Source organism: Grampus griseus (assembly GCF_964374135.1).
Source record: "Grampus griseus genome assembly, chromosome: 2".
Classification (NCBI taxonomy): Eukaryota; Metazoa; Chordata; class Mammalia; order Artiodactyla; family Delphinidae; genus Grampus; species Grampus griseus.
Window position 1 is genome coordinate 109,478,934 of NC_139018.1, and position 18,594 is coordinate 109,497,527.

Below are 18,594 nucleotides of genomic sequence, written 5' to 3' on the forward strand. Positions count from 1 at the left end.
GAAGGGAGAGATGGGTGGAGCAGGACACCGGGCATTTCTTATGTCTTCACATGTACTGCAGCCTCCTCCAAAATTGCCCAGTGGAGTATTCGGTCTGGAATTTCAAGATTTTGTGAATAAATGGTAAGTCACCTCCTGTTCTCTGAAAGTACTTTGGTTTTGTCAGGCTCCGCATCCATCTTGAAGAGCACAGCTTTGCCTTTTACCCTTCAGCTGCTGCCCTTCATCCAGAGTGCTAGGACGTTGGTGACCTATCTGACTCTAGCAGTGGGCAAAACAGCTGCTGCGCTCAGCACTTACTGTAAAGGGACTGGCATATTGCCTTTTGGCCTTAGTTTAATTCAACAAGCGTTTATTAACCTGCTGTGGGTGTTGACACTCTGCTAAGAACAGGAAGGTGGGTAAGGCTTAGGCACTCTTCCTCAGAGCCTATGGGGTGTGGGGAGGACGGGCATGCATGCACATGTAAGTAATCTGAATTAGAACCAGTGCCAAGCAAGAGCTCTCACACTCTTTCTTCCTTTAAGCTTAATAAAAAACCCTGCAGAGAGAGCAGATTTGAAGCAACTCATGGTAAGTCATTTATTTCAGATTCTTACACTGCCACCTGCTTACTCATTTGTTCTCCTCTGTCAGTCATCTATCCAGTACTTCCAGAGCCCTTACCCTGCTCTGCCTTGACCACTGTAGTCCAGCTGATCAGGGGCCTGCAGGATACCCAGCATATCTCCTCTGTCCTCCTATCAGTTTAATGGAAAAGCCGGGATGACCCTGCAGCCAGCGGGAGTCCAGGGAAAAGGGCCAGCCCACCCCTGCAAGGGGACAGGGCCTTTTTGTAGTACTATCTTTGATTCAGTCCCCTCACCAAGTAACTTTGTCTCCTACATGGTAGTGGTGGTGGTAGGAGGAGGAGTGGGATACTGAATGTCTGAACTCACATGCCATGTAGAGCCTGGTCAGCGTAACATGCGCTTTCAAGTTCATCAGTTCCTTTGCTCCTTTAACAACGCTGCGAGGCACTGCAGGCAGAGCTGCTGTCTCCATTTGAGAGAGAGCGGGCTTGGGGAAGGGTAAGACCAGCAGAGCCAGGGGGTTGGGCCTGCAACTGGCCAAGGGCAGGCTCCCAGAGCACCTTCCAAATGTAGCACAACCTCCAGACCCAGGATTCTTGAATTGTCCTCCTTGGTTTTTAAATACACTTTCTGTCCATCTCCTCACACACAGGTTCATGCTTTTATCAAGAGATCTGATGCTGAAGAAGTGGATTTTGCAGGTTGGCTCTGCTCCACCATCGGCCTTAACCAGCCCAGCACACCCACCCACGTGGCTGGCATCTAAGCACTGGGGAAGAGCCGAGTCCCCTGCCCAGCAGCATGCCATGTTGCTTCTGGGCCTCCTTCCCATGCCTGTCTCTGTTCAGATGTGCATTTTACCTATGACAAAGGATGAAGAACACAGCATGTGCCAAAATTCTACTCGTGTCATTTTCAATATTTTCATCTTTATTCTTATTACTATCGTTATTCCCGAGTGGACTGGCTTTGTGCTTGGGGCTATTTTTGTGTATGCTGATGATCAAAACGTGCAATGTTGAACTACAGTGAAACTTTGGTGACTGTGGGTCGTCCTTCTTACTGAAAACTGCACTGCTCTCCCACACCGTGACTGGCTGGCTGCCTGTGTTTTCGGGATTCTTTGACACTTGGTGGTACTTCATTCTTGCCAGGCTTACCTTCTTTCCAATTGAGTAGGAAGGGGCCTTGTAAGATCCTTCACAGGCAGTGCATGTGAAGCATGCTTTGCTGCTATGAAAATGAGCATCAGAGAGAGTATATCATGTTATTTCATTATGTTTTTGCTTTTGGTGTAGAATTCAGCAGTTTCCATCAAAATCTAGCCAGAGCCCTTCACTGCCATGATAGCTGGGGCTTCACCAGTCTGTCTACTGTGATGATCTGTAGACTTCTGGTTGTATTTCTGTATTTATTTTTAAATATACCCTGTGGGATATTTAGTGCTATGTCTCTTTAAGTTTGGATTAGTGTTTCTAAAATGGTGGAGTTACTCTGAATGTTACGAATGGATCAAGGCATTAACATGTATGAGATTTATCTTTCCCCGAATCCAAGTACTGATGCTATTGTAAACAACAGTGTGTATAGTGCCTAAAAACTGTATGGAAATCCTTTTACCATTTTAATCCAGACGTTTAACAAATCTAATCTCTTATTCTAATAAATATACTATCAATTCAAAGGGTGAAAGATATTTCTGCTTTTGTGGAGGGATTTTCAATATCTGTAGTGCATAAGAAATCAAGGCATTTAGCAGCCACACATTACTGAGTGGGAAAAGGCAAAGACAGGAAGGAGGCTGGAAGGCGGAAATACCACACTGAGGACAAGTTGAGTGCTTTGGACTAATGCGGCTTCCTGTAATTCTAATCTTTGGACTTTGTCCAGTTCTTCTCAGCAAGCACCCTTATCTTTCAACCACTTTTCCTGTGGACCTGTGAAAAGATGCCACTGATTCCTTCCGTCTTTTTATACAAGGGAAAAACAGTAGGTGGGGGTAGGATTGGGGGGCGGCCGGTGCCTGACTGGCACTGGAGCCTCCACCCGGGACTGTGCCGTGCTGCTATGCTCCACTGAGCAATGGCTTCCCTTCTCTCTCCAGTTACACCTGAGACACTTTCCTGGAGAGGAAACAAGTGCCTGGCCCTGGGTTTGTCCTGACTGGGGGGCGGCAGTGAAGCCACAGAAAATGAAGCTGTGTCTCAATTGGCTACCTTTCTTTCTTTGAACAGTAACTTCTGAGATTTAGGTTATATGTGAGGCTGCCTTCCCTCATTTTCTTCGAGAGCAGGTGACAGAAAACCAAAATAAATATATATTTAACAATAAAAGACCTATTTCGTTTTCAAATTAAAAAACAGAACTTAGGTAAATCTCCTGAGTAGGTAGTTCCACTCTAGATCTACCAGAGCCTGAGATACAACCAGGATTTTAAAAACTGGTCAGTGCTATATATACACAGCTGCCTCAGCCAGTCATTTATTTCTTCTCACTGCGAGGCTAACATCCGTTCTAGGTCAACAGCCTAACTTACATGTTTTCAATACACAAACATTCAGACAAGGTTTAAGACCCACACCCTACTCACACCCAGGGTCTTTTCCTAACAGAGAGGATGTCACCACCACTGAGAATGTCTCAAAGTGTGCCAACTAATGAATGGGGCAACCTGGTGTCTAAAACCTGGATCTGAACACTTCCAAGGTCAATTTCTTTTGAGGGGTGTTTTAAATCCTCTATTCACATCCAAAGGTATTTCATTTTGAGAGTCAAAAAGATTTCTTCCTAGTACTTTTCACCAAGAATGATCTAATTCTCAAGAATGATGTTCCCTACATCACTCTTGCTGTGTTTTTTGAGTTCCTCAGGCCAAATTCCTTACTGAAACTTCCTTACTGAGATGCCAATAATAGTCAGATTTTTTTCCCCAGCCGCCGCAAGGCTTGCAGGATCTTAGTTCCCCCACCAGGGATTGAACCCGGGCCCTCGGCAGTGAAAGCACGGAGTCCTAACCACTGGACCACCAGGAAATTGCCAATAGTTGGATTTTTAAAGGATGCCTGTGAGTGTCTCACAAGGACCTGTAAAACTGCTAGAGCAGATACGAGTACTCTCATTTTACAGATGGGAAAGTGAGCTGCAAAGGTGAAAAGCAAGCAACCAGTTGGTGGTCAAGCTAGAATTCATACCCAACTTTTCTAGCTCTTAAAAACCCATGCTCATGTTTTAAGTTAGTCCCCAAGATGTGTACCTTGATGCTTTTTGTTGCAAAATAATTTTCACACTGTGTTTTCCAAGAAACATGCTCATTTAAACTTCTGGCTACTTCCTGTAAGAGTAGCTCAAAATAACTTTAATGAAATATTAACAAATATGTCAGTGCTCTCTTCTGGAACAGTTTTGTAAGGAGCTGTGCTTGAGGAGGTTGTTTGTGTTTTGTTTGGCTTTTCTGGGCAGGGCCAATTACTTTCATAAAATTAAGCAACTACTTGTCTGTACATTCAGTGGAAAAGGGACAGTATGCAGAAATGAGTCTCAACTTCAAATACGAAGTTTAACAACTCTTACTCTGTAACTGTCATCTCTTTATTACAAAATCCAACCTCCCAAGCCCAGTGATCCTTCAACGGCACATTCCCTAAGTCCAGAAATGGGTTTTCAACCATCCTACTATATTGTTCGCCCCAGGGGAACTGACCCTTTTCTGTTTCTGTCTGGAAAGCAGCAAGCTGCATGACGACTATTTATCTTTATTTCTAAGCACATTTTACCATAGTGATGTCTCAACCTAGATGTGGTAACAGCCATACAAAGCATGTTAGTAGGCCGTTTTACGACGTCACTGAGAGGTGGCAACAGCTTGTGCTCTCAAGTGGCCCTCTGTCCTCCTCTTTGTCATCTTTCTCTCCCACACTGTGGCCTTGCTCTGCTCACAAGGGTTCAATGGCATGCAAACAGTGTTTATAATTGGTTTTCTTAAAAGAGGCCTTGTTGATTGTAAAGGCTGGCTTGTATTTAAACTCTGCCCTTTTTGCAAATGCCAGACCTTCTCAGTAGCATTTCAGAGGAAGTTTTTGGTTTTGAACACAATTACTGAATCTGACCAGAATATAAACACAGCACCACCCATATTGCTCAATATTGAAACACTGCATCTCAGCTTTTCTGTATGTCACTAATTTTGGTTAAAGCACTCTGAAACTTGAGTTATTGATGGAACCATTTCTACAACTACACATCCTCCTGAAGTTCTTGCTTCCTTTTAAAGGAGGCTACAGGGCCCATGGCAAGAATTCTTTGAAGAGAGAAAGTTCCTGCGGCTTAGAACTTAACTCCTGTGACTAACCCTGGCTCTTCTCCCCTTCAGGAATCTGATTCTTCCTCCTCCTCCTCCTCCTCCTCCTCCTCCTCTTCTGGCACATGGCTCCTTGTGCTCAACTCCAGTGCGGTCTGGTTGATTGATGCTTCATTGTCTACATGCACCAACATCTGCTTTAGTCAAGGACACATTATGGATTAGTAAGAAGAACACTGGCCTCAAAACAAATTAGTGTTTTCAAATAAAATCTCAATTGCGTATTCATCTGCAATATTTATCACTAAGAACTGTAGCCAGTTTCCTATTTCTCCAAATTCTACCCTGACCCCCCAACCCCCATTGCCAAAATGGGAGCAGAGTAAATGCCCTAGATTTGATAGAATATTACCTGATATACAAACATGGTTTTTACATAAGAATTATGCTGGCTTAGATGTGCTGCTTTCCAATAGTTTTACATGCTTAACACACATCTGGGAGAACTGTTCAAATATGGTATATTTAGAAGATGATTTTCCTGAGGGCATTTGGTGAGAGGAGGATATGATGAGGGCAAGAACTCATTTTTTAGCACTAGGCTTTGTAGCTGAAGCTACACTCTATTTTTAAATCCCAAGCTTGCTTATTCACAGAACAGCAAGAGTTTTGACATCTTCCTGCAAAGATCTTCACACTCTCCCTGGTTCACTGGAGTGACTAGAGAAAGTGGATGAATAGGAAGGTCGAGGCAATATAAAAGTACAGTCAACCACAGTGTAGCTAGCTGGTAGATGTTCCCTGTTTAAAACAGTAATACAGACAATCCAGTTTATTAAACTGGAAAGTTCTTAACACCACTTCCCAGAGTCCTTTGGGCTTGATAACGTAATTTACAATTTTTGATGGCTAAGCAGCGTAAGAGCAGAATGGACTCCCCAGGCCCACACTTGATTAAGCTTACATCATGTGACTGTTCAGGCGCAGGTTGAGAAGACAGCATCTCATCTTCTCTCCCAGAACTAATCATTGACTGGAGAGCCAGTTCTTCAACCTGGAAAAGAAGAGTCAAGGACACTTTCCTTACTATGTCATTGGGCTACTGATGTAGGTGAGATGCACTGAGCACGCTGTAAGCTGTAGGCATCATGAGAGGAAGTGAAAACAGTGTAAGCTCTGTGAAGCTCCAGAGGGAAGGGTGGGCTCCTCGAGCTTTCCCCACCTCTTAAGGAAACAGCACAGAAAGCTTCCAGCCCCTTTCTCCTAGGGTGAACAGGTGGTCCAGCTGAGCCGAGGCTTCCACTCCCCCAGACCTAGCAGCCCAGGGGAGAAAACACAAGCATGCGCTAAATAAAGCCAGGTGTCTTCTGATTCCACACACCTGAAGCTTGTCTACTCCGTAATGAGAAATCGAAGGCAGGAAGACTGGAAAATGGGAGCGTTCCCCGGAGCACAAAGGAATCTAGGCTCTGGCCGCGGCCATCGTCAGCACGCTCACGTTAGGCACTGGTACAGGCACTGCGGCGATGTGAGAACATAAAGAAGTGCAGGCCATTACATGTACCCTAAGGGAAAGCGCACTGTTTTCACAGGTCGCAAGTGGACAATACCACTCAGTTTACAAACAGCCTTCATAACCCTCATCTCACTTGGATTTAGAGAGCCTGGAAGTGCCGAACAGGAATTAGCAGGAGCGTGTCACTGAGGCTGAAAGGGGTGACTTCCGCAGAGGCCTGGGAACTGCCGCTGATGGGTGTCAATCTCAACTCCTCGTGAAGGCCGTGGAGTCGGTAACAGCTCCGGGGGTAAGAGCTACCGGGAACTACTTTGTGGCTGGTCTCTTCTCGCAGGGCCTCACCGTTTTCCTTCGCAGAGTGGGCGCATCCGCCAGCCGGTCGGCTTTGCGAGACTAGAGCTGTATCGAGCGACCATACTAGGTAGTAAAGAGAATAGGGGCTCGGGAGGGGAGGCCGATGGGGGGCAGGGGCAGCCTAAGCGAGCCTGCGGGAGGTCTCCCTTCCTCAGCGCGTGGCGCGGCCGTCCGCGTTTCCGGGGCTGCAGGGGTCCGGTGTGGGGGAGGGTGTACCAGCCAAACTGATGGCTGAGTCTCAGCCCAGACCTGCGTGATCAAGATTCTTAGAGGGGTGGACCCACAATCTCAAATCCAGCCCCCCAGGCACCGGTAAGCCACCAGGTCCAGCCGCGAAGGCCGGGTGAGTAAGGGCTAACCGGCGGCAGCAGGCGGGCGCCGCAGACGCCTGGGCTCCGCGGAGAGCCGGGCGGCCCGGGGCGCCGAGGGGACGGAAGGGAGGAGCGGAGTGGGGGGCGCAGCGTCACCTTGAGCCGGTTCAGCTGGTCGTGCAAGGCCGCTTTCAACCGGAGCAGCGTCTCCTCCTCCTTGCGCAGCTCCTGAAGCCGGCTCAACATCGCGCGACTTCGCGCTGGCGGCCGGCCGGCTACTCGCAGATGACGCCACCTCCGCGCCGCGCTACCGGAAACGGAAGAGCGGGTCGGGCGGGGCTGGCGGCACTTTGGGGCGGGGCGGCCGCTTCCTGCTGGCGGCTGGGGTAGCCGCTCCTCCGCGGACGAGCTCGGCCCACGGACGAAGTGGGGGTTTTAAACCAAAAACCTAGACTCCAATGATGATTCCTAAGGCGAAATGCGTTGGAGCTGTAAAGGACCTAGAGATAAAAATGGTCAGATAGCATGTGTCAGGTGCTTCAGCTGAACAGCACTGTTAGCACCCTTCCACTGGTGTTGCGTCAGGCGGCTGCTTTCGCTCCCGCAAACCTGCAGCCGCGTTTGAAGGCAGGGACTACTGCCAAAGTATGTGCATGGTACAGGAGCCCTGTGAAGGTCCAGGCAGGCGAGGATTCCCAGTCACATGAAAGGGGTTTCCCAGGAGGCCTGCGCAAATTAAAGCGCGTAAGACAGAGCGGTGTTTCAACAAATTGGACAGTGTTTTTTCACGCTAAGGAACTGGGATTTCTTGATCTATGAATGCAAGGATAGACTGCCAACGGGAACAAAGCCAGATGCAAAACAAGACCCTGACATGACAAAGTAGGGAAGGACGAACGTTTGGGTACATTCTCTGCACTAGCATGCTCGGTCAACATATTCATGCCTACTAAAAACGCACAAATGGTTGTGAAAAAAGCTCCTAGCACTTTTCATACCAAGGGTCCAAATATCAAAAAGGTGGCAAGCATTCCCTCCATCAACTGTATTCTAACACCAGGTTATAACACCTCTGAAGGAAGCATCAGTTTCTTACTGCTATACTTTAAAAAATGTATTCTGATTCTGCCCTCTTGTGGTTACTGAAAATGTCAGATCTTTACCGAACTTCACCCATTTTCCAAGGTGTTTTTCTTATGGGAGAGGGGAGCTAAAGAGTTTCTGTGTATTTCTGGGATAAGTCTTTTAACCATCTGTTTCTCAAAACATTGTTACTTACAAAGTGGATTTTATATCTGGATTTATGGAACATCCCACTTCTCATTCAACTTCATGGATTTTATACTAAATCCAAGGCTCCATTTTATACCAGACTTAAAAGGCTTGAATTATGAAGAACAAAGTGTCAGTAAAAAAAATTCTAACCAAGATTCACACAACACATCCAAGTCATGTTTCTCACTGCCTCTTTGATCATAAGGTCTTTATTCAAAATTAGCTGTCCAAAATGATTTGACCTTCACCAAATAAACAAATTTAACTTTATGCAGCAGCCTTCTTTTCCTCTGTGGTGGGTTTCTTTTCTGTGGGCTTCTTTTCTGCAGGCTTCTTTTCTGCGGGCTTCTTTTTAGCAGGCTTCTTTTTAGCTGCTGGTTTCTTGGTCACTGCAGCCTTTTTTCCCACCAAAGGCTTCTTTGGCTTCTTCGGCTTCTTCAGCTTCTTAACGCAAATGGCCTCCTTTCCCTTCTTTCCCATCACAGGCTTCTTGCCTGGAATCCCCTTCTCATCTGATTTGGCTTCTAGTGCTGCTGCTACCCTATCCATCCGGATTTTGTGCTGCAACAAATTAGAAGAAAATCTAAGAATCAAATCTTTCTAAAAACTCAACATATATTAGCAAAACCCAAATTATTGCTTACGTTCCTGGCCTGGCGAAGAATGGTGTTCCGGCGCATGGTCTTTGCATATGGGTTTAGCTTCAACATGATTCTCAGGTTTTTCAGTGGATTCTTCTTCAAGACTCTGCGATGAATCTTCTTGCTATAAAAAGGTAGAGACTATATTTATAGTTTATTTACATTACCCATATTTCTGAAATACCCAATAGTGTGAGGCTAGGCAAGAATTACAGTGAATATCACAACTTTACCGTGGTGCTCGGAGGGCTCTTTGGATCTCTGGGCTTTTCAAGATTCTGCTAAGGTCTGTATTGAGCATCTTGTGCATGGGGAGGCTAAATGAAAACAGAAAACGCTGACTATAGAGGCTCAACTCCTATTTCTCATGTAACTGACTAAAGAACATGAACCTCAACAAAAGATTACTTTTAATCATTTAAGCTCAACAGAATACAATCAGAATTTCCACTATACTATCACTTCTCAGAATCTCACCATTTCCACATATTGCATCTGTTTACAAGGAGGAAATGGCAACACAATCCGTTTAGAAAATATGCAAACCAATTTTGAACACTATCCACAGCATAAACACCATGTTCAATATATGAATTACACTCACTTGTAGTTACTCTTGAGGGAGGCAGATTTACGCCAAGTGCCATACAGCTCATCTAACTTGCGGAAAGCACTTTCAGTCCAAATGCAGAAACGTCCCACGTGCCCACCAGGAGCAAGTTTCAAAATGTTCAGTTTGCTTACATTAAGCAGAGTAATTCCTTTTAAAGGGAAAACAAGAATTAGGGAGCCTGTATTTCAACAGAAGAAACACAAATCATCTTTATAGCACCCAAGAAGTATTTTAATCATGAATTTCAACCATCAATGGCTCACTCATTCAGCCAAGAATCAGAACTTCCACAAAATCATGAAGTTTCAGAAACAAAGACCATAAAGTGGAATCTCATCATAATAAAAGCTGAGTAAGCTTGCATAGCATGGGTAATTAAAACATGTAAGCAGTACAAGATTTACCAGGGATGTTTCTGAAGGCCTTGATGATACCATTGTCCTCATTATAAATGATGCAGGGTCCCCTGCGCTGGATACGGCGACGGTTTCTCATTTTGCCTTTGCCAGCTCTCATTCGCTGCGAGGCGTAGACCTAACAAAGTGAGGTTTGGTATTTTGACTGAGATATGATCCCTGCAATAGATCTTCATAGTTTAAAAAACTTCATTTTACAGATGATCAAACTAGAGGCAAAAATGACTTGCCTAAATTTAACACAGCAATGATTTCAGGTTTCAAACTCAAGTAATTTGGTTCCAGAGTCCTTGCTCTCACATCCACTGCGGTTTAGTTATACTGTCCCCTTCAGTAATCTTTTGAAATTTAAAATCTGGCAACAAATTTGTGTGAAGGACCACAAAATCTACCTTTTTGATATCATTCCAAGCCTTAAGTTTCTTCAGGAGCAAAACAGCCTCCTTGGTCTTCTTGTAGCCTTCAACTTTATCTTCAACCACCAAAGGAAGTTCAGGAACTTCCTCTATACGATGACCTGACAAAGCCAATTAACAGTGACCTGGTTACCCTGCACCCTTTGAAAAACTGAATCGAACCCACAAAATAAAAATGGTGTATACAATTTGCCAAATCAGAATTTCCACAAATATCATGTGTTTCAGAAACACGGACCAATGAAGTGGAATCTCATCATTTTGACAGTTAAATAAAAAGAGGAAGCAACATGACAAGATGGAAAAGTTTTCTAACAATATACGACATCACTTTATTTGAATTAGTTCTCCCAGTTACATAGTATTCACTGATGACTGAGCTGGATACACAGTATTCACTGATGATTAAGACTGAAATGATCATAACTAGTATTTAGCAGACGGAAATTTAGCCAGACACTCTAGGATGAGGTGAATGTACACAGGCTGTTAACACCAATGAAAAGGGTCAGGTAGAGGAAAAAAGGGGTATTTTATACGACTCCTAGAATATAAAATATCACAAACCTTTAGACATGACCAGCGCTGGTAAAGCCGAGGCAGCCAACGCAGAGCAGATGGCATATCGCTTCTGCGTTGTATTCACTCTGCGGTGCCAACGTCGCCAGGTCTTGGTTGGTGCAAACATGCGGCCCCCACGACACATCTGTTTTCCCAGTTAAGAATCACATTTCTCAAATTTTAGGAATTAAAAACAGGTTATGCCTTGCTCAGTAAGAATGTTCGTCACCCTTCTGAACCAGCTTACTGACAGCAGGCAACTGTCGCTGAGAACAGAGTAAGGCGCAAATTACGACATCACTGCAAGCAAAACCTCCTACTGTCAAACCTGTTGGCTTTAAAAATTATGAGGGAAAAATCTTCCAGATTTCAAATCTGTCTAGAGAAATGTTTAATCTGGACACTAGCATCTTCAGCATAAATTATTTTGCAACTACTAACAAGAAAAAGACAAGTCCAGCCTTTTAAACGCCACAGCTGACTAGTCTAGGTGGTTAAACGAAGGATACATTTCCAAAAGCACCCTGGCCAGAACGGTGAGTGCCGCCACCTCGAACCCTGGGAATTCGAGCCACAGCTCTGCCAGTACCCCAAGACTCAGCACTGGTTTGATGACCTGAAATTGTGAAGAAACCCAAGTTTTAGCTACCCAACCACACCATTCTGACTACATGCACGGTAGCAAACAGCATCAGAACATCCAGGAAAATCATGTGGTTCAGAAACACGGACCAATGGAGTGAAATTTCATCACTGCTGTTAAGTACCTCTTAAAAAGTCAACCCAGGAAAGATCTAAATCCATACCTGCTAACTCACTGACAGCATAGGGCTGTCTGTTGTTTTTGCGCAAGTTGGTGTGAACAAAGTTCACAATATCTGGTCGAATGGGAGCCTTGAACACAGCAGGCAAAGTGACATTTTTGCCAGATGACTCCCCCTTTTCAGAGTACACTGATATCAGTGGACGAGCACACGCCTGGGAAAACAAAAAAAATATTTATATTGACAAGCAATGTCAGAGGCACTCTTCTCACGTGCCAACAAAAGCATTAACGGTTCAGTTCCAGAAGAGACTAGAGTTTGATGAGGTAGATAAAACTTAAACCAAAAACAAAGGCTAAGTTACCAACACACCATCAGGTCTATTAACATCAGTAAATACTTGAAGGACACATGATTCTCAAGTTCTGCCACAGAATTTTCATCATTTTCAAAGAGAACGCTTTATAATTAAACTTTTAAATGAGGCCTTAGAAAGCAAAATAATCAAAACCATACTGTAAGGTTTGAAAATGCAATTTAATGCCATCATCCAAACTCTTTCATCCCAAATGTCAGCAAATCTACCAGGGCTCCACTCCTCCAAACATCCATCCTTGCCCCCTTCATCCCATTCCAAACACAGGTTCCAAAAATTACTAGTAAAAACAACAGCCCTGTTACTTCTTGCTCAATCTTCTCCAAACACTTACCACCTCAAAGGAAAACATCCCAAGCAGGATGTACACAACCTGCTCAACCTCGCTTTCCATACTCTTCCAGATGTTCAGGCCTACACTCACGGCCATTCCTGAGCTGCCTCAGATGTAACCAGTCTCCTACCTAAAGATACCCTTCCTCACCTCCTTCAGGTTTCTCTGATCACTGTTTATAAAGCCCAATTACTGCTTTCTCTCCAACTTCCTATGTCTACAGCACTTACTACCATCGAACATTACGATGCATTTTGACCAGCTCAATTACGATCGAAGCTTCATAAGAATAGTGCTTTTTCCCTATTTTGTTCACTCAACTCCACAAGGCACATATACAGACGTTATTTATGCAGTACATACACAACAATTAAATTTTAAAGCAAGAGGACCAGAATGCTTTCAGAGGCAATTCTTAAGATGAACACACAATAATTCAGGAAAAAAGTGGAAATACAAGTTTTTTCTTTAACGAAATCTCTCAAGAGACGAAGTATTCCTTACTAAGCCGGGCACGGAGATACAAGACCCCAAACTGACTCCCACCCAGACTCAGTCTTAGGCCCTGCAAATTTCCAAGTCTTCAGTAGAACCCATTCTTTCAAGATCCAAGGGAAGCCAGAATTCCAAAGGTCCTTCTGCGCCCGAGAACGATCTGGGGGGTCCTCCTGTGTCGCTTCCAAACGCGCCCTGCGCCGGCTCGCACACGTTGCCTCTAAGATGGCTGCCGGAGAGCCTCACTTCCCAGATCCCAGCCACAGATCCCAGCCCTTTGGTCCCCATCTCCTTCTCCTCGCTTCCCCTCATGAAGGTTTTATGCCCTGAACCTCCAAGCCCATTCCTGCCAGGCCCCAAGAGCAGAGAAAGGTCCAACGGAGAGAACTTTCACTCACCATGGCGGGGAGAGGAGAAGGCCACGCTCCCCTCAACCCGGCGGCTCCCACAGGAAAAGGAAGTGCTTAGCACTCCCACTCTGTATGTAACCTTCAACTCGTCCCCCACCCTGCCCCGTCTCAAAACCAATACAGGGACACAAAATATATCTATACCACTCTACAAAAATAAAAATAGCGTATTATTTCTTCATATATGTCAAATTACGGTATCTATTGACTTCCAAAGCCAAAAAGAGCACTTAGAAACAAGGGACTCCTTTTCGCGGAGTAATCCATATGGGGGCGAGGCCAACTCTCGCGAGACGAGTGTCTTTTCCCCCTCAACCGTTACAACTTATTTTAACTTTTTCTTACGGGAATGGAAAACTATTGGGACAGGAAAAACAGCTGTATGCTATAAAAGTTTAACCTTGTGGACAAACGGGACCTGTTGAGGGGGTGGTGGTGGTAAAAGTAGTCCCGGCGGGGGGGTCATAACCCCGGAAGTCAGCGTCTGGCGCGCATTTCAGTTTGGCGGTTTCGGATCTGCAGTCAAACTGGGGCGGGATGTGGGCGCGAACCAACCGAGCTGCTGAGGAGTTTTACGCTCATCTCCTTCAGTGAGTAGTAGCCCCTGCTTTTGTCTTGGCTGTGAGGACAGCACTTCTCCCTCGGGGTATCCCTCTTTCCACAGCCTTGGGGATTAGCGCCTTGCCAGTGTCCAGCGGCGCGAATGTTGTAGACGAAGTCCGCTTTCCCGGGAGCTGAGGAGACGCCGGTTACCTGCTCCAGTGTGGGGTTGGCGCTGTAGGCCCTGCTGCTTGTAGTCTCGTTTAGGAGAAAACATGTGTACATTGTCACCCGAGGTGGAAGGTGCCAAGTTTTCCAAGAGGCACATTATTCACTCTTACAATGCACACAACTTGTGATATGTTAGGGGCACCTACCAGGATAGAGAAAACTAGATGTTGACATCCTTCACCTGTTTAAAGCTTGGCTGGCGTGAAACGTGTTGTTATAGTCTATTCAAGATAGTTATATGAGCAACAGTTATAATGATAACGTGATGGTGTGTCGGCTCTTTAAAGCACCTTTGTTTCACAGTGCTCTTAAGACTTCGTTTTATTCATATAGTGAACACTAGTACTAAAGGGGATTCCATCCAGTTCTGTATCCAACATAAAAATCGAATCCAGTAGTTCTCAAATTTGAGCATGAAGCACTATCACCTGGCAGGTTGCCAAAACATATTGCTGGGCCCCCTTCCAGGGTTTCTCATTTAGTAGGTCTGGGGTGGGGCTAAAGAAGTTCCCTTTTGTAACCAGTTTCAGGTGAAACAGATGCTGCGGGCCTGACACTTTGATAACTGTTGTAATCTATCCCCTTCTTTTCTAAATGACATACTTTTTCATTATTTGTCTTCATTGCTTTTATTTCCTGCCTACAAAAGTGGTAATGCTAGTCAGGTTTTTCAACATTATAGAAAGATCACTAGCTTTTTCTTTCTTTTTTTTCTTAAACAATGTCTTGGATAGCTTTCAGTATGAGAGCCTATACGTCTCATTGTTTTTAACCGCTATATAATATTTCATTGTATGGCTATTTTATGTTTATTTAACCAGTCCCTTGTTGATACAACTTTATTTAGACCTTTTGCATTTTCTAATTATTTCATAGGTGTTAGTTTTTCTTTCCACCTGTATCCCTCATACTGCCTTTGTAGCTACCTGCCTACTGGAAATTTCCAAATGAGACCTCAAACTCAACGTCTGTGAAACTGAATTCATCTATTCCCCACAACCTGACAGTCTCCTGAATTCTGTCTATGAGTTAAGAGTTACAAGTCCAAGACTGTAACTTGGTTCTCTTTTACACTGCCACCCACCCCTGTCCCATCTAGTCAGTCACCATGTGCCCTTGTTCTCCCTCCATCCCTACTGCTTTTGTTCACCATCATCACTTTTTTGAAGTACTACAAGTTATTCACAGCTATTTTCCTGGCCTCCAAGTTTATAGCCTCCACATCAGGAGGTCAGGGAGATCTTTCTCATTTAAAATCTTGTAGTGAGCTCCTCTTGGCTTTCAGCATACAGTTCAAGCCCTCTAGCAAAACCTCTTCCTTTGTGCCACAACAGTACCCCACACTCCCCTCTGTTGGGACTCATCACCCTGTATTGCAATTGTTGGTTTGCTAGTTGGACTACAGTCAAGACTATGAACCAGAGGCTATGCATTTGTTTTATATCTTGGACATTTAGTAAGAATTGTTGACTAAATATTATGACATAGTATGTGCTTCGTGTTTGGTAATTGCAATCATGGTTGCTTTTGCTGTGGTCATCCATTTACAGTGCTTGGTGTCAGTCTATTTATCTCTTGTAAAAATAAAATACAGCGTGTGTGTGTGTCTGTGTGTGTGTTTGTGTGTGTGTGTGTGGAAAAAAAAAAAAGAATTGTTGACAAAAAAAACACCAAAACCCAAAAGTTATGTTATTTGGGGACCTTACTGAGGACTATAGCCTGGGAATCAGCTTCTCAGATAGCTCTGAAGAACTGATCCAAAGAGGTAAGGGAGTTGTCAGAATATATAGGAGTTTTTGCTGGGGGAATAAACCAACAAAAACAAAGCAAAACAAAACAAAAAAGTAGTTGAACATCAAAAGTTTACTACTAATCACAAGAACAGACATCTCAAGTTAATGATTTTAGTGCTTTTCCATGTATGGGAAGATGTAAGAGTCTGGACTCATTGAAATTATTCCTTTGATACGCATCTTAACTGTCTAGGGCCAGTATCCCGTTTTTCTGCATCCTGAATTCCCCTCAGGGTGCACCAGGGTGGCTGCCGTGGCTGATGGTTTTATGGTGGGCAGCGTTCGGTGTTTACCAGAATGGCAGGCAACTTTTTTGTCCACAGAGTGCCTGCCCATAATACACATACTAGTGACATGATTCTTGAATGATTGATTGAATAACATCCCTGAGTTATGCATACATAGAAGTTAAACTTCTTTAAGAATAAGTCACAATCTTGTCCAAAATGTGGGTCATAGTTTTTATTTCAGTGAGTTATAGAGTGGATCAAACAATAAATGGTATCCTGAAACCATTCTGTTGGGTTCCTTTAGGACTCTAAGGATTCTTTTCTTTCAGAGTGTAGATCAGGCTGATGTGCATTTTGGTATGTTAATGGCTAATAGTTTACATGCTTTGGGATCAACTTTCTTGAATAAAATGATAATTATGAAGTATCTTAGAGTTTTGTGCTTACATTTTAAAAAGGAAATGCTTTAGCATTATCAAATTTACTAATGTTTTAGTGACAGCTCATGAAAACGGAGGATAGATGCTTCCATTTTAGCAATAGAAATCCAAGGCCTGGGACCCTTAAATAACTTCTCCATGGTTACCTGCTGATTCAGTGGCAGGTCAGAATCCAGTCATTTTTACTTCCCAAAAATCATGTAGTAACTTACACTTTAATAGTAATTGGTACTGTGTTTTAAAAGTTCCAAGAGTAGAGGTAGGCAACCTAATTTCCTGCGGCCTCTGAGAAGCAGTAGTACCCACTTTGGGGCAGCTGTCTATTAATCTCTATCACATCTCTTTTTTTTTTCCTTGTTAACCTAATACTCTTTTTCTGCTTTTTTCTTCCTTCTCAACCATGCCTTAGGACTGCCATGAATACTTTGCATTTTGCTTTTCTCTTGGAGAAAGTAATGGCTAACTCCTGAGTTTAAATGACAGAATACTATAGCTCTATTTCTCACATGTGGTTCTGCATTTCAGGGAATTTGATGAAGAAAAGAAAGGAATCTGTAAAGATCCATTTATCTATGAGGTATGAACATTTTATTTGGTTTTTAAACAACTCAATCATCCTAAAATTTTGAGTTTTTAAAAGTTGAGTTTACTGAAGTTAATTTACGTAGACTAAATGTCACCCTTTTAGAGTACAGTTCTATGAATTTTTACAAATGCATTTAGTCATATAACTACCCCCAAAATCAAGAACATTGCTATCACCTCCAAAAAATCCCCTCATGTCCCTTTATAGTCAACCGTTTCCCCTGTTCCCTGGCAGCTACTAATCTGTTTTATATCTCTGTTTTCTGTCTTCTGTATTGCCTTTTCCAGAATGTCATATAAATAAAACCATATAGTTTGTAGCCTTTTGGGTCAGGTTTCTCTCAATGAGTATGTAATGCATTTGAGATTCAACTGTGTTGTTGTGTGTATCAGTAGTTCATTCCTTTTTATTGTTGAGTAGTATTCCACTGTTTCGCCAGTTGATACACACTTGGATTGTTTCCAGTTTTCGATAATTATGAATAAAGCTGCTATAAACATTCATGAATTTATTAAGTTTAAGCATCTAATATATGCCAAGTGTTCCATAGGTAAACTCCCCATAGAACTTAATCCCTTAAAACAATTAGCAAACTAAAATTTATATTCTAAAAGACGAGCTGAGGAGAAATAGTCATAAATGGGCTAATATCCATGTGTGTAAAATATATAAAAAGCTCTTAAAATCAATAAGGAAAACAGACAATCATTAATAGAATAGGCAAAGGATACAAATAAGTAACCACAGAAAGAAAAATACAAATACTGTTGACCCTTGAACAACAAAGGGGTTAAGGGTGCTGGCCCTCTACAGTCAAAAATCTGATTATAACTTTATAGTGGACTCTCCCTATATGTGGTTCCTCCATATCCGAGGTTCTACATCTGTGGATTCAACCGACAGTGGGTCATGTAGTACTATAGCGTTTACTGTTGAAAAACATTTGTTTATAAGTGGACCCATACAGTTAAAACCTGTGTTCTTCAATGGCCAACTGTATAGTTATCTCTTACTATCTGAATTCTCACTAACCAAACTCAAAAATCAAATATATCCAAGTAAATGTATTATTAATCCCTCCCTATCTGAATTATTACCAGTTGGTACCTATATTAGTTTCCTACGGCTGCTGTAACAATGTACTACACGTTAGTTTTCTTAAAACATGAGAAATGTATTCTCTCACAGTTCTGGGGACTAGGAGTCTGAAATCAAGGTGTCAGCAGGGCTGTGTTCCAGCTGAAGTCTCTATGAAAGGATCCTTCCTTGCCTCTTCCTAGCTTCTGGTAGTTTCCAACAATCCTTGGTGTTTCCTGGCTTGTTGAAATACCTGCCTTTGTCAGCACATAACATTCTCCCTGTGTGTCTATGTCTCTAAATCTCTCTCTCCTTGTAAATATACCAGTCATTGGGTTTAGGGCCA

General features: G+C 43.4%; 4 protein-coding genes across 9 annotated transcripts in view; 2 read left to right on the forward strand and 2 right to left on the reverse strand.

Annotated features, from left to right (window-relative positions):
- Positions 1-1,363, forward strand: part of MAP2K1 (mitogen-activated protein kinase kinase 1) — a 78,354-nt gene extending 76,991 nt beyond the window's left edge. For both annotated transcript variants that reach the window (XM_082681307.1, XM_082681308.1), the window contains exons 9-11: positions 62-123; positions 528-573; positions 1,225-1,363. In XM_082681307.1, the coding sequence (XP_082537433.1) occupies positions 62-123; positions 528-573; positions 1,225-1,338 (222 nt within the window). In that variant the 3' untranslated portion in view covers positions 1,339-1,363. The remainder of the gene's footprint in view (positions 1-61; positions 124-527; positions 574-1,224) is intronic.
- SNAPC5 (small nuclear RNA activating complex polypeptide 5) lies at positions 1,308-7,346 on the reverse strand. Of its 5 annotated transcripts, XM_082681334.1 has the most exons (4): positions 7,207-7,346; positions 5,834-5,923; positions 4,921-5,066; positions 1,308-1,433 (listed from the first exon to the last, which is right to left on the reverse strand). In XM_082681334.1, the coding sequence occupies exons 1-3, from the start codon at positions 7,294-7,296 to the stop codon at positions 4,938-4,940; spliced, it is 309 nt and encodes a 102-aa protein (XP_082537460.1). In that variant the 5' UTR covers positions 7,297-7,346; the 3' UTR covers positions 1,308-1,433; positions 4,921-4,937. The 5 variants fall into 5 exon arrangements, with proteins under 5 accessions (XP_082537460.1, XP_082537462.1, XP_082537461.1 ...); XM_082681336.1 differs by lacking the exon at positions 4,921-5,066 and having other exon boundaries at positions 1,313-1,433; XM_082681335.1 differs by lacking the exon at positions 1,308-1,433 and having other exon boundaries at positions 3,029-5,063.
- Positions 7,347-8,499: 1,153 nt separating this feature from the next.
- On the reverse strand, positions 8,500-13,399 carry RPL4 (ribosomal protein L4). Its single transcript, XM_082649599.1, has 10 exons — positions 13,340-13,399; positions 11,779-11,950; positions 11,482-11,588; positions 10,979-11,117; positions 10,388-10,512; positions 9,984-10,113; positions 9,571-9,727; positions 9,200-9,283; positions 8,970-9,090; positions 8,500-8,886 (listed from the first exon to the last, which is right to left on the reverse strand). The coding sequence occupies exons 1-10, from the start codon at positions 13,340-13,342 to the stop codon at positions 8,593-8,595; spliced, it is 1,332 nt and encodes a 443-aa protein (XP_082505725.1). The 5' UTR covers positions 13,343-13,399; the 3' UTR covers positions 8,500-8,592.
- A 489-nt stretch (positions 13,400-13,888) lies between these two features.
- Positions 13,889-18,594, forward strand: part of ZWILCH (zwilch kinetochore protein) — a gene marked incomplete at its 5' end in the record, with an annotated part of 38,766 nt that continues 34,060 nt past the window's right edge. Inside the window, 2 exons of the mRNA XM_082649127.1 lie at positions 13,889-13,941; positions 17,111-17,162. Of these exons, the coding sequence (XP_082505253.1) occupies positions 13,889-13,941; positions 17,111-17,162 (105 nt within the window). The remainder of the gene's footprint in view (positions 13,942-17,110; positions 17,163-18,594) is intronic.